Source organism: Pan troglodytes, chromosome 5, assembly GCF_028858775.2.
Source record: "Pan troglodytes isolate AG18354 chromosome 5, NHGRI_mPanTro3-v2.0_pri, whole genome shotgun sequence".
NCBI lineage: Eukaryota > Metazoa > Chordata > Mammalia > Primates > Hominidae > Pan > Pan troglodytes.
In genome coordinates, this window is record NC_072403.2 from 130,907,128 (window position 1) to 130,921,768 (window position 14,641).

The 14,641-nt window shown below is 40.4% G+C and overlaps 1 protein-coding gene across 12 annotated transcripts in view; it reads right to left on the reverse strand.

The window, feature by feature from the left end:
• Positions 1-14,641, reverse strand: part of FAM184A (family with sequence similarity 184 member A) — a 188,547-nt gene that overhangs the window by 50,051 nt on the left and 123,855 nt on the right. For all 12 annotated transcript variants that reach the window (XR_010158166.1, XR_010158165.1, XM_063813399.1 and 9 more), the window contains 3 exons: positions 12,547-12,728; positions 9,309-9,506; positions 3,875-3,997 (listed from right to left, as the gene is read on the reverse strand). Coding sequence is in view for 10 of the 12 variants with exons in the window: in XM_063813399.1 (XP_063669469.1) it covers positions 3,875-3,997; positions 9,309-9,506; positions 12,547-12,728 (503 nt within the window). In the remaining 2 variants the exon portion in view is untranslated. The remainder of the gene's footprint in view (positions 1-3,874; positions 3,998-9,308; positions 9,507-12,546; positions 12,729-14,641) is intronic.

A 14,641-nucleotide genomic window follows, 5' to 3' on the forward strand; every position in this document is an offset into this window, starting at 1 on the left:
GCCTTCCTGTCCCCTCTCCATGCAGGTATATGCTCTGCAATACTGGTGGTGGTAGTATTTTATCTTGGTGGTGTCTCTAAAGGAATGCTAATCTCATAAGATAATTAGGGGAGCTACACATCTTTTCTGTGCTCTGAAATATTTTCACAGCAAAAGAATTACCTGTTTCTTAAAAGTTTGGTAAAATTCTTCCATTAAATAAATTATAAAGAATAGTATTCTAGGGCTGGGCGCAGTGGCTTATGCCTGTAATCCCAGCACTTTGGGAGGCCGAGGCAGGCTGATCACTTGAGGCCAGGAGTTCAAGACCAGCCTGGCCAACATGGCGAAACCCCGTCTCTACTAAAAATACAAAAAGTAGCCGGGTGTGGTGGCGCGCGACTGTAATCCCAGCTACCTGAGAGGCTGAGGCAGGGGAATTGCTTGCACCTGGGAGGCAGAGGTTGCAGTGAGCGAGATTGTGCCACTGCATTCCAGCCTGGCAACAGAGCAAGACTCTGCCTCAAGAAAAAAAAAACGGTATTCTAGTAACAATGTAAAGAATTCAAAGAGAAGGTCTATTAAGGCAATTACAAATCTAGAGATAGAATATTTAAATAGGCAAAAACTTCAAACTTCTGCAAAGTTAAATGTAATAAAATATAAAAAGCAAATAAGTGTTGAACATAACTGATCAGTTTGTTTTCTTAAATACAATAAAAATGGATACATGGGGAAAACACCTATTGTCTCCCAATAACAAAATCTCCTTATGGCATTTGGGGCATCTACTCGCCTTCTCTATCGGTCCATGTGGTCTTAGTAAGCACTCAACTTAAACTCCAGAATGAAGTGCTTCATTGAAACGTAAACCAATAAGGTCATCTCATTTTGTTTGTATGTGGATTGGTTCAGGGGCAGGCACATGGTTTAAGCTTATCTAGTCACAGTGATCTCAGGACTTTAAAAGGAGCTCCTAGAAAAGGTTTTTTGCCAGCTCCACATACACCTCAGGGAATATGTGATTGAAGCATGAAGTCAACACAAGAACAAACCCAATTTAAGAGAAAAAGAAAAGCTGAGTTCCATTGTCACAATTTCAGTTCTGAATCTAGTCTTGCCTGATGCTAACATTATCCTTGGACTTTACAGTCACATGAGTCAATAAATTTTTTTTTCTTTAGGCTAGTTTGTGGTAGGATTTCTGTCATTTGCAATAGAAATAAATACTCAGATTCTCCATATTAATGTACAAACTGAGGGAATACAGTAAGTAGAAACCTCCTCCCTGAAATATCCATCTACCTCTATTTGTTCTTCTCTAATCCACTCTCCTTGCAACACCACAGTGAGTTTTTTATAAATTACAAATATGGACACGAGCATAAGCCCCATCCACTGCACAAGCATCCACATATTTGCACTTATCATCTTTCAACTGTTTTTCACTGCCCTTAGGATAACTTTCAAAATCTTTCATGGGGCTTACAAGACCTCCACAGCATAGCCCCTGCTGAAATCTCCAGCCTCAGCATGGCATCCTTTCTTCTTGGTCTTTATATACTAATTGAGAGAAAGAGTAGGGTTAAGAATTGAGTTCTGAAAGCACACTACCTGAAATGGAATTCTGGCTTTACCTACTTATTATGTGCTGACTTGGGCAAGTTATTTTAACTTTTCTATGCTTTAGTAACTGGTACCTACTGCACAGGGTTGCTGTGAGGATTAAAGGAGAGAACAGTATAAAGAAGAGGCTATATAAAACAAAGTCTGGGACTCAGTAAGCACTAAATAAATATTAATTATTATAGTTGCTATCACACTCCATTTTTTCTGGTGATATGGTTTGGCTGTGTCCCCACCCAAATCTCATCTTGAATTGTAACTCCCACAATTCCCATATGTTGAGGGAGGAACCCAGTAGGAGGTGACTGAATTATGGGGTGGGTCTTTCCTGCGCTGTTCTTGTGATAGTGAATGAGTCTCATGAGATCTGATGGTTTTTAAAAAATGGGAGTTTCTCTGCACAAGCTCTCTCTTTGCCTGCTGCCATCCATGTAAGATGTGACTTGCTCCTCCTTGTCTTCCACCATGTTCGTGAGGCCTCCCTAGCCATGTGGAACTGTGAGTCCAATTAAACCTCTTCTTTTGTAAATTAACCAGTCTTAGGTATGTCTTTATCAGCAGCATGAAACAGACTAATACCACTGGTATTCTTACAATTCCTAGAAATTTCTCATGCCTCAGGGCATTTGCATAAGCTTTCCTAAATTTATTATTTTGACGAGCCCTTGTTAATTACCACCCTTTGTAATATGCCTCAGACTTGTGTTTGTTTTTGTGTCTGTCTGTCCATAGTAGTAGGGACCATGTCTGACTGACTTATCACTGAAACCGCAGTGTGTAACAGTGCTTTGGTATCTAATAGCCATTCCATATTTATTAAATAAATGAATGAGTCAATTACAGAAAAACTTCATATATACTTACTAGCAATTAAGAATAAAATCTCTTTAACATCTCAGAATGAAGGTATTTAACTCCTAGAAGGACCCTAAATGCCTTCACTTTCTTGACCTTGTTTGTACCAAGGCAGCTGCTAGGCCATGTGTGCCTCTAAGCAGGAAAAAGGCAATACCCCTCAGTGTGGAAGCAGCCCCAGAACATGGAAAGAGAAGCAAACAAAACTTGTGTGAACTGGGAGAAGACTCCCTTCCTTCCAGGCAGCAGACTTCAGAGAAAATTTAAGTTTTTCTATACTTCTTCTACTATAAACAGTGCTGAAATTTTGTCAACAATCCCTAATTATCTGCTTAGGTTAAATACACAAAAAAATGAAACTGTTGAGTTAAAGGACATGCCTGTCTTTAAGGCTTTCATATGTGCTGATAAATCCCTTTCGAGGAAAATTATACAATTTTGAATCCCCATCAGCAGTTTCTGAGTGCTTATTTCTTTATCGTTATTAACACTGCATGGTCTCAATTTTTTTATCATTGTTAATTTTATGGTAATGGAATGGCATCTCATTGATTTCATTTCCAGTTCTTAAATTATACAAAACAAATTATTTTTTCATGCTTATTTTTAGCTTGTAAAAAGATAATCTGGGTGTCTGTATTTTTCTTATTGTTTTGTAAATACTCTTAAAAGTGTTAAAGACATGAATTCTTCATTGGTCAATTTGTCAGTCTCTTCATCTCTCCCAGTTTTTCCTCTTTTTAAATTTTGCTTATGGTGTGTTTTGATATAAAGAAGTTTTAGCTTTAACTGTACAAATATTCCATGTTTCAATTCACAACTTTGATATCATGTTCAAACAGCCTTCTCTGTCCTCAAGTTTGTCATTTTTGTTTTCATATTTTATTTATATTCATATCCATGATTTTCATATTATATTCCAATCCTTAACCCACCTGGAACTTTGCCGATATGAGACTGAAGAAGAGCTCTAACTTCCCTCTTTTCTCCTCTTTCATTTATATCTAGTCTTAAAAGGGCAATGTCACAGACTGTAATTCAAATTAAGCCTACTGATTCTAGCTACCATCCTCAGTTTCTGTTGAAATTGTAGAAAAAGAGGCAGTATAGAGAATAATAAGCTATTTTTTGGCAAAAGGGTAGAGAACTCTCTCTTGTTCTTTTCCTATGTGGTGATATTCTGTTTTGCTTCTCCCCACAACAGCACCTTAGTTTAATGTTTTTCACAGTAAATTTTACCTGGTGGAACATAATCAGAGTGTCATGAAAAATTCAACACCAATTAAAGTTTTTAAATTATTTTTATTCTAGATATGTTACCTTTACTGAGACTCACCTACCTATACAATGTCACCAGAATAAGTTATTATTATTAAAATCTATAACATAGGCAACAGGTCTAAAGAATTCTTGCCTCTTGATTGGCTGTATTCAACTTGTCTTCCAGTACTTCCTTTAGGTTTTCTAGCTCTTGTTGAAGCTGATTTTTATCCTCTTCCAGGTTTAGTTTATCTTTGTTATGTTGTTCTTCCAAATCCTTAGAAAAAGAAATTTTTTAAAAATTAACAAAATTGCAAGTATTATATACTTTGAAGACTCTAAGAAAAAGACTATTCTGTTTTGTATTTTGAAACTTTGCTCTTCAAATTAGCCTTACCCTTAATTAACAATATCTGAATTAACAGTGACACCCATAGTGGCTTAGATTCTATCATTCTGACTCATTTATAATGTAGTTATACTTTTTTTAAATGGTGAGAACATGTGACTGGACTAGATCAAGCTGAAGTCCAAAAACAGAAAAGTGTGAGATAAAAAATTCTAATTACCTCTTGAATTCAAAATTCTTTTTTTCCCTCAAATTCTTTTATGTTTGCATAAAAAATGAAATCCAGTAACACTTCTACAAATCAGTGGTCTAGCACTGGAACACAGTAGAGAATGAGCAAGTATAAAATGAAGGCAAATTAAAGAGCAAAACTGGTAAAACTGATAATTACTGAAGATCACTTACTATTTGCCAGGCATGCTACTTAACACTTGGGTAACAAAGGCAATAAGATATGGAGCCTGCCCTTAATAAGCTCATGGTATCAAACAATTAAAGAATATTAACTAAATTAGACATGCATAGGGAGTACGGGAGTATATGGAAGGGGAACTAATAACGTCTAGCTTGGCAGGGAAACCTTTAGAGAGAAAGCAATTCCTAAGCATGGTTTGAAGGAAGAAAAGGTGATGGAGCAGGAGGGGAACATCACATTCTAGGCACGGGAAAAAGCATGTGCTAAGGCTTTTTCACACCACAAAGGGACAAAGGAGCACAGTATGTTACAAGCAGTTCAATATTTCTGTAGTGTAAAATGAGAAGAAGAATCAATAGGGTTCTGTGTCAGAGGACCCCAAGACAAACCCAAGTTTGATGATTTACATTCACGGGTATAGTCACACTCATGGCTGTGATTATGGCACAGGACTCAAAGCACACACCACAAAGGAAAAAGACACATGGGGTGAAGTCTGCCGGAAACCAGACACAGGTACAAAGTTTCCAAAAGCCCTCTCACACAGGACACACTTAATACCTCCAGACACCTGTAACAACTTGTGTGAAATGTTGTCCTTATACAAGACAGGCTGAATACCTCCAGCAACCTGTGACAATTTGTGTGAAATGTTGTCTACTAGGAAAGCTCATGAGAGACTTAGTACCCAGGTTTTTTATCGGCGACTGATCATACAGGTACCATCTTCCTGTCACATGTCAAAATTCCAGATTCCCAGAAGGAAAGCAGGTGTTCAGCATAAACTACATTGGCTGTGTGGTTAGGCCACAGCTTAGGCCAGTGAGTCATTCTTATTAGGGAATGGGGGGATCTCCAGAAATCCAAGTTCCCAGATGCCAGCCAAGGGCCAACTTGCCTTTCTAAGGATGGTAGCCTCAAGCCTCCTATGTTAACAGTTTTCTGCATGGGTTCTCTGTATATTCACTCTCAGTTGTGGTGGGTCAACTACAGTTATGGACAGTACAATCCTTTTTGATAACTGAATAATAAGAAAAGAGAAGTCGTCTTCAGCTAAATGTTCCTTAAGAGAGAATCTGACACTAGAGGAAGACTATTTTGGAAGGAGGCTGGTTTCAGCTTAGGTTCAGACATGAGGTAGACAGGCAAGAGTGGAAGAAAGAGCAAGTGATACACAAGTTACTCTGATTAAAAAAAAGAAGGGTAGAAATAATGCTGCAATAGGGTGGTGAATATATTCACATATAGGAAATTTCATGTCATCTGTCTTACGGCAACCATGTTTTAAAGAAAGACTTTAAGAAATTTAATTAGCTTAAGGCAGGTGCTAGAAAATTAAAATTTAATCAGGTGAAGGGATAATGAGGAGTAAAGTAATGAGGTAAAAATGACGTTGATGAAAGATGCCTCAATTCTAGCACTTATAACTTAATAGAGAGGAATAAAGGCTAAAGGCAGGACATATGCAATTTAAATATTCCAATAAGAAAGAAAGTGGCTACAGTGAAAATGAATGTAGAAATGAAAAATAATACCAAAAGATAGCTAGGAAACAGAGTACAGAAGAAGCAGTTACCATGAAACACTTTTCTATAAAACTCTGAACACGTGATACAGGCACCCAGAATTGCTAAGCATGCACATGCCTCACTAACTAATGCTGTGCAAACTGGTTCTGGAATAGTGACCTGGCACAGAGAATACTACAGTCAGAGTCTTGAGAAATAACATGTCGTTAATTTTTGTCTCTGGCTACATAAACATATAGTAGTAAGTTTAGTAAGAAATAACATTCTAACGGGAAGTTTTATTTGAATTTTAAATTAAGTTTAGGTCTTAAATATTTTTCCCAACTAGTCATATCACAAAAGGAAAGTACACTGAGGCAGATCTCAATTCATATCCTATCTCTTCTTAATAGCGCTGTGGCTCTCACGAAATCATCGAGGTTTATTAAACCTATTTTACCATCTATATAATAAAAATGACTTTAATCTCCAAGTCGTAAGTATTAAGGTATATATAAAAAAGCTCTTTGTAAACTGTAAAGTACCATTAGTGAAATATATAACAACCATCATTACTAAATGCCTACATGATGGTATTTAGATGTCTGGGATTTGACAGATCTGGAACCTGAGTTCAAGGCCTGACTGAGTCTTACTAGTTGCATGTGCTTGAGCACATCCCCTCTTCAGTAAAATGTGTAGAGAAATCAAACCAAAGTGTCATAAGAATTAAAATTTTTAAAAGATGCAAAACATTACTGTAGTATGTGGTACATAGTAAGAAGTACTAATAACTAATTTTTATCATCATGTGCTAGAACATGGCTTGGTACTCAACACTTTATCTGACTTAATCCTCGAAGGAACATTTTAAGTTGGATCATATCTTTTGTCAGATGAGGAGCCTAAGGCATAGCTTTTGAGGCCCAAAGTAATACAGTTAATAGGCAAAGAGCTCAGTGTAAGGCCAAGGTCTGTCAGATACTTTGCTTTTTCTACTCTGCAATTCTGTCTGTCATATATTACTATTAGCAAGCTGAATACTTAATTGTGGAAGAAACAAACAAAACAAAACATAAATCTTTTTCTCAAAGAAGAAAACTATCTACGAGAGAATACGTACTTTCAACTAGTTGAGGCTTCCTGAAGAGCACACCTATTAGATTGTCTCATGAAGAGACAGCTCAAGAACAAAAACAGTGTTTCTATTATGGCTTATATGAAGTAGCAATGTCTTAAATCAATTCAATAAGCTATATCTCATTTCAAGAACTACCAGGTATGTTACTCTTTGAACCGTGACTTCAAGAATGATTACAAGACAGAAACCATCAAAATGAAGGAAATCGGCTGAGTGCGGTAGCTCACACCTATAATTCCAGCATTTTGGGAGGCTGAGGTGGGAGGATCACTTGAGGTCAGGAGTTCGAGACCAGCCTGGCCAAGATGGTGAAACCCTGTCTGTACTAAAAATACAAAAATTAGCCAGGTGTGGTGGCATGCGCCTGTAGTCCCAGCTACTCAGGAGGCTGAGGCAGGAGACTTGTTTGAACCTGGGAGGTGGAGGTTTCAATGAGCCGAGATTGTGCCACTGCACTGCACTCCAGACTGAGAGACAGAGCGAGACTCTGTCTCAAAAAAAAAAAAAAAGAAAAAGAAAAAAAAAGCAGCAGCAGCAGCAGCAAATCATTGCTCTACAATATAGGTCACACTGGACTGAGAGGTGACAGTGTGCTGGCAGTCCTCAGAGCCCTCGCTTGCTCTCGGCGCCTCCTCTGCCTGGGTTCCCACTTTGGTGGCACTTGAGGAGCCCTTCGGCCCGCCGCTGCACTGCGGGAGCCCCTTTCTGGACTGGCCAAGGCCAGAGCCGGCTCCCTCAACTTGCAGGGAGGTGTGGAGGGAGAGACACAAGCAGGAATTGAGGCTGCACGCAGCACTTGCGGGCCAGCTGGAGTTCTGGGTGGGTGTGGGCTTGGCGGGCCCCACACTCAGAGCGGCCGGCCGGCCCTGCGGGCCCCGGGCAGTGAGGGGCTTAGCACCCGGGCCAGCGGCTGCGGAGGGTGTACTGGGTCCTCCAGCAGTGCCAGCCCACCGACGCTGCGCTCGATTTTTCGCTGGGCCTTAGCTGCCTTCCCACGGGGCAGGCCTCGGGACTGCAGCCCGCCAAGCCTGAGCCTTCCCCCGCCTCCTTGGGTTCCTGTGCAACCCGAGCCTCCCCCGACGAATGCTGCCCCCGCTCCACGGCGCCCAGTCCCATCGACCGCCCAAGGGCTGAGGAGTGCGAGCACATGGCGCGGAACTGGCAGGCAGCTCCACCTGCAGCCCCGGTGCGGGATCCACTAGGTGAAGCCAGCTGGGCTCCTGAGTCTGGTGGGGACATGGAGAGTGTTTATGTCTAGCTCAGGGATTGTAAATACACCAATCAGCACCCTGTGTTTAGCTCAAGGTTTGTGAGTGCACCAATCGACACTCTGTATCTAGCTGCTCTGGTGGGGCCTTGGAGAACCTTTATGTCTAGCTCAGGGATTGTAAATACACCAATCAGCACTCTGTATCTAGCTCAAGGTTTGTAAACACACCAATCAGCACCCTGTGTTTAGCTCAAGGTTTGTGAGTGCACCAACACTCTGTATCTAGCTGCTCTGGTGGGGCCTTGGAGAACCTGTGTGTGAAACTCTGTAACTAACTAATCTGATGGGAATGTGGAGAACCTTTGTATCTAGCTCAGGGATTGTAAATGCACCAATCAGCGCCCTGACAAAACAGGCCACTCGGCTCTACCAATCAGCAGGATGTGGGTGGGGCCAGATAGGAGAATAAAAGCAGGCTGCCCGAGCCAGCATGGACAACCCGCTCGGGTCGCCTTCCACACTGTGGAAGCTTTGTTCTTTCACTCTTTGCAATAAATCTTGCTACTGCTCACTCTTTGGGTCCACGCTGCTTTTATGAGCTGTAACACTCACCACGAAGATCTGCAGCTTCACTCCTGAGCCTAGCAAGACCACGAGCCCACTGGGAGGAACGAACAACTCCAGACGCGCTACCTTAAGAGCTGTAACACTCACCGCGAAGGTCTACAGCTTCACTCCTGAGCCAGCGAGACCACCAACCCACCAGAAGGAAGAAACTCCGAACACATCTGAACATCAGAAGGGGCAGACTCCAGACGCACCACCTTAAGAGCTGTAACACTCACCGCGGGGGTCCACGGGTTCATTCTTGAAGTCAGTGAGACCAAGAACCCACCAATTCCGGACACACTACTACAGAAATATCATCAATTTACAATGCAATGATAAATTAAATTTTTACTCACCATTTGCAGTTTTTTCTTATCCCTAATTGCATTACTGTGGACAGCTTCAATTGCCATATGGTGCTTCCAAGCTAATTCTTCCAAAGTCTTAGAATGGGCCTCGTTTAATTGAGTCACCTCGTCTTCCAATCTACTTTGCAGGTTTTTAAGTTCCCTTTCATAATATTCTTGCTGAGTTCTCTTTGCTTCATTTACTTTCTAAAATTAAAACAGACAAAGATCAATAATCGGCACCTGCTTTTTTCATTACTGTTATTAGGGTAATTTGAATACCCTATAAATATAGAAGCTTGAATAAACTGAGTGCTACAGGATCTAGACTATGAAACATGACAACAAATCATTAGTGTTCTCAGAAAGTGAAAGGGGAGCCCATACAAAATCAAAAATTTTAAAGCAAGAGATAAAATAGACTATTATCATATTAGACCAAATGTGAGTTAATACATCTGCAAGCTTAAGAGTAAAGGGCTGGGCCGGGTGCAGTGGCTCACGCCTGTAATCCCAGCACTTTGGGAGGCCGAGGCGGGTGGATCACGAGGTCAGGAGATCAAGACCATCCTGGCTAACACGGTGAAACCCCGTCTCTACTAAAAATACAAAAAATTAGCTGGGCGCGGTGGCGGGTGCCTGTAGTCCCAGCTACTTGGGAGGCTGAGGCAGGAGAATGGCGTGAACCCGGGAGACAGAGTTTGCAGTGAGCCGAGATTGCGCCACTGCCCTCCAGCCTGGGCGACAGAGCGAGACTCCATCTCAAAAAAAAAAAAAAAGAGTAAAGAGCTTCCTTTTATGTCAGAATAGTACACAAAATGGCTTACCAGTTAACCCACTCAAAGGATATCACTCAATACAATTTTGAATGCCAATTACGTACCTTTTGGGCATTCACAGTTCTAATAATGAAAAAAATACAAAGACTATGGCAATATAGTTTTATAAGTTCTATGAAAAAGGGATGTTGACACAGGTTTGGATTTTTTTGTCTCCACCAGATCTCATGTTGAAATGTGACCTCCAATGTTGGAGGTGTGACTAGTGGGAGGTGTCTGGATCATGGGGGTAAATCCCATATGAATAGCTTGGTGGTCCTTGCAATAATGAGTGAGCTCTCACTCTATGAGTTTATGTGAGATCTGGTTGTTTAAAGGAGCCTAGCACCTCCTTCCTCTCTCTCGCTCTCTCTCTTGTCCTGTGACATGCTGGCTGCCCTCCTCCTTCCACCATGATTGTAAGCTTCCTGAGGCCTCACCAGAAACAGATGCCAGTACTACATTTCATGCACGGACCGCAGAACTGCAAGCCAAATATCCGTCTTCTCTTCATAAATTACCCAGTCTCAGGTATTCCCTTACAGCAATGCAAAATGAACTAATGCAGATGTATATCCCGTGTTATGGGAGTATATTAGAAGGATGCCTAACTTGGACGCGGTGAGAAAGTGCATGTGCGTGTGCATGTGTGTGTGTGTTTCAGAGAGAGAGAGACAAAGACAGAGACAGAGAGATATCAGGGAAGGCTTTTCAGAAGAGAAAGCATCTGAGCTGGTGATGACATTCTCTCATTTAATTCTTACAACAACCCCAGAGGAAATTAATGATAAGAAAATGTCAAGCCTAGGTCTGTTGTCAAAAGCCTACATTCATAACTGTTTCTATTGTTGTGCAGCATTGGAAAGATGGCAAGTAGCTAACCAGATGGGGAAGTTTAGGGAGACAGAAAGTCTGTGCAGCTAAGCAGTCTGGATAGAATACAGGATACAAGGTGATAAAGTGGTGAAAGATGGGGCTCAGAAGTAGGCAGGAATAAAATAATGAGATGGGGTCTTTTACACCAAGAACTCTGAATTTTCTTCTGAAGGGACTGAGAAATCACTGAAGTTTAAGCAAATTATATACTTTTAAAAACAATCATCTTGGAAGCAGGCTGGTGAGCCAACTGAAATCAGAGATTGCTGCTAGGCAGTTGTGACTATAATCCAGGCAAGCAATGACACGTGCCTAAACCTCGGATCTATAAATGGGTATGAGCAGGGGAGGATGGAATAAAGATATATTAAGGAAGTAGAACCAATAGGACTCTGTAACAGATAAAGGGGCTGAGAAAACAGTAATCAAGAATGACTTTCAGCTTTTTGATTTAGCAACTAGATAGACAGTGGTGCTATTGGTTGAAATAAGGAGTAAAAGAAACTTAGTACTTTTGAGAGGAGAAAGTTCTGGGCATGGTAACTTGATGTTTGTGAAAAACATAAATGGAGATATCTAGTGGAAAGGATAAAAGACTTAAATTCAGAGAAAATGTCTGGCCTGGACCTAAAGATTTAGAAGCTATCACTGAATAAGTGACAGTTGATGTTACTGGAATGAATGAGTGCGTAGAATTAGATGAAAATACTGGAAACATCAATGGTAAGGGAACAGATGGAGGAGGGAAGTTCACAAAGAAGACTGTAAGGCCAAGAAGGTACGAGAAAAATGTGAAAGAATGTGAAATACCAATACCAAGAGATGAGAGATTGTAAATCAGTGGGTAGTGAGTACCACAGTAAGATATGATCCACCAAGTCCACCAATCAGGATGGCACTGAGGGCTGAGGCAAAAGCAAATTCTGTGGACTGATGGTCAGAGAGGACTGCACCAGGTTAAGGAATGAATGGAAGTAAGTAAAGAGCAAAGAGAATAGACATTTTCAAAATACTTAGACGTTGAGGGAAAGAGAAAGAAAAGTATGTCCAAAACTCCCACTTGGTATTGTGGGCATCTGAAAAACTGGAATACATATTCAGCAATTACTCTATAAATGATGTTTCACTTGTTAAACTAGAAATTCAATTATCTTGGTATACATTTTCAGAGCTTGAAGCTTGTCATATTTTCAGTTCTACAGAAATTTCCTACATGGATATGCAGTAATATATTTCATTAATAGAAAACGAATAATGATTATAAGTATACACTCCACTGAAATAAGAGTTTATTCAATTTCTGGCTTGAAATAGGTTGAAATGTCTTAAGTTTTTATATTATATAGATTGTTACCCACATATTTTGAACATACATACAGCATAGGATAGTCTAGCTATATACCCATTTCCTCAAAATTAGAACCAAAAATAACTACTAAAGTAGGAAATGTATTGTTACTGGGGAGTAGCAAGAAATACTCCAAATACTTCAAATCTGAAAAAGAGAAAAACGGAACTCTTTCGGGGGGAATGGAGTGTCCATTACTTTTTACCTTCTCCAGTTCTAGAATCTGTTGCTTCTGCTCTTCATCCAGACTTTGGGTTTTGCTTCGCAAAAAAGCTCTTTCCTCTTCAAGTTGAGATAATCTCTCATTGGCTCTCGATTTTTCTGATTCTAAATCTTTAATTGTAACTTCTTGGGTCATTTGAGTTGCTTGAAGCATTCCAATATGACCTATCCCCCAAAAAGAAAATCCCTTCAATTTAAAAATCAGTTGTACTATGAGATAAACAGTTTAAATTTAATAACACAACTGTACTTTATACTTAAGTAAAATAAATGGTCTACATATACAAATTTTCCTTTTGTTTCTTCACTACATAAAATGGAAATATTTACATGAAAATACTTCTTAGCGCACTAGAATAATTTAAATTAAAACGTCATTTTCACATGATTAATGTTGCTTCCTGCACCTCGTACCGTTTTACTGTTTTGTTTTTGTTTTTGTTTTTTTAAGATTGCAAGCTAAACAGGTTGAAGTAGGCACAACTCCTCGGTAGGCTTCATAAGAAAGTCTCCTGGGAATAAAAGAAGGACGGAGAGGATGCACTGACTGACACTGTGGCGCCAAAATGAGTGATTCGTTCTTTTCTAATTTATTTTCAAATTCTAACATAAAAAGGAAGAAGTTTGTATGTAGGAAACAAAGATGGCAGAGAGCAGTTTGGTTGAAATTGAATTTGTTTCAGGCAAGAGGCCGGATAAAGACCTAAAGTGGAGCTTGTAGTTCCAGCCACTTGGGAGGTTGAGATGGGAGGATTGTTTGAGCCCAGGAGTTCAAGGTTGCAGTGAGCTATGACTGCACCTGTAACAGCCACTGCACTATGTCCTGCAACATAGCGAGACCTCATCTCCAAATAAAAACAACCAACCAACCAACAACTAAGGTGGTGTAAGACACAGATAAAGACAGCAAGGTTATGAAAGAATCTCTTAAATGACAGCAAAAAGCAGGGAAGGTGGAGAAAAATGAGGAGAGACAGAGAGATGGAAAGTGAGTGAAGAAAAAGGTCTCATAGAAAGGATAGTTTAAGGCAGAGGTTCTCAAAGTACCCAGGACCAGCATCACCAGTATCACCTGGGAACTCTGGTTAGAAATGTGACCCACCCCAGACCTAAAAGTGAATCAGAAACTCTGAGGGTGGGGCCCAGCATCTGTAGTTTCACAAACCCTTCAGGTCACTCCAATGTGCACTAAAGGCTATTAAAAACAACTATTTTAGAGGAAGGAAAATCTGAGATTCACTGATAAGCCAATCAAAATCAAATGAGATCCTCAAAGAACCAGCTCAAACAGCCTTCCTGGGCACACTAAACACTTAGACAAAATATAACTTCAGAACTGACACAAGTCACCCACTTCCTCCAGTAATGGTTGTGAAAAAGCATACCAGCCACTTGAGAAATAGGCAAGTCAGCTTTAGTATGTAAAAATGAACCTTAGTAACAAGCCCTAAGAAATGAACTGCTGTAATTTACAAACAGTTCAACTAATTTGAGCACTTTAAAATGTGTATTTTTTCAGTGAGACCTCATCTTTAAAAAAGTTAGCCCGTGGCATACCTAGAGTCCCAGCTACTGGGAAGGCTAAGGCAAGAGGATTACTTAAGCCCAGGAGTTTGAGGCTGCAGTGAGGTATGATCAGGCCACTGCACTCAAGCCTGAGCAACAGAACAAGATCCCATCTCTAAAAACTAAATAAATGCTGGCATGGTGGCTCACACCTGAAATCCCAGCACTTTGGGAGGCCAAGGTGGGAGAACTGCTAGAGCCCAGGAGTTTGAGATCACCCTAGGCAACATGGCAAGACCCCGTCTTTACAAAAAATTAAAAAATTAGCCAGCCAAGGTGGTGCATGCCTGTGGTCCCAGCTACTCAGGAAGCTGAAGTGGGAGGATCACTTGAGCCCAGGAAGTCCAGGCTACAGTGAGTTGTGTTCATGCCACTGCAGTCCAGTCTAGGTGACAGAACAAGACCTTGTCTCAAAAAATAAAATAAAATAAAATGTATATTTTTAAAGGACAACACCTCTTGAAAAGTGTGCTTCATTTTTCGTTCTTTCTTTCTTTCCTTCTTTTTTTTGA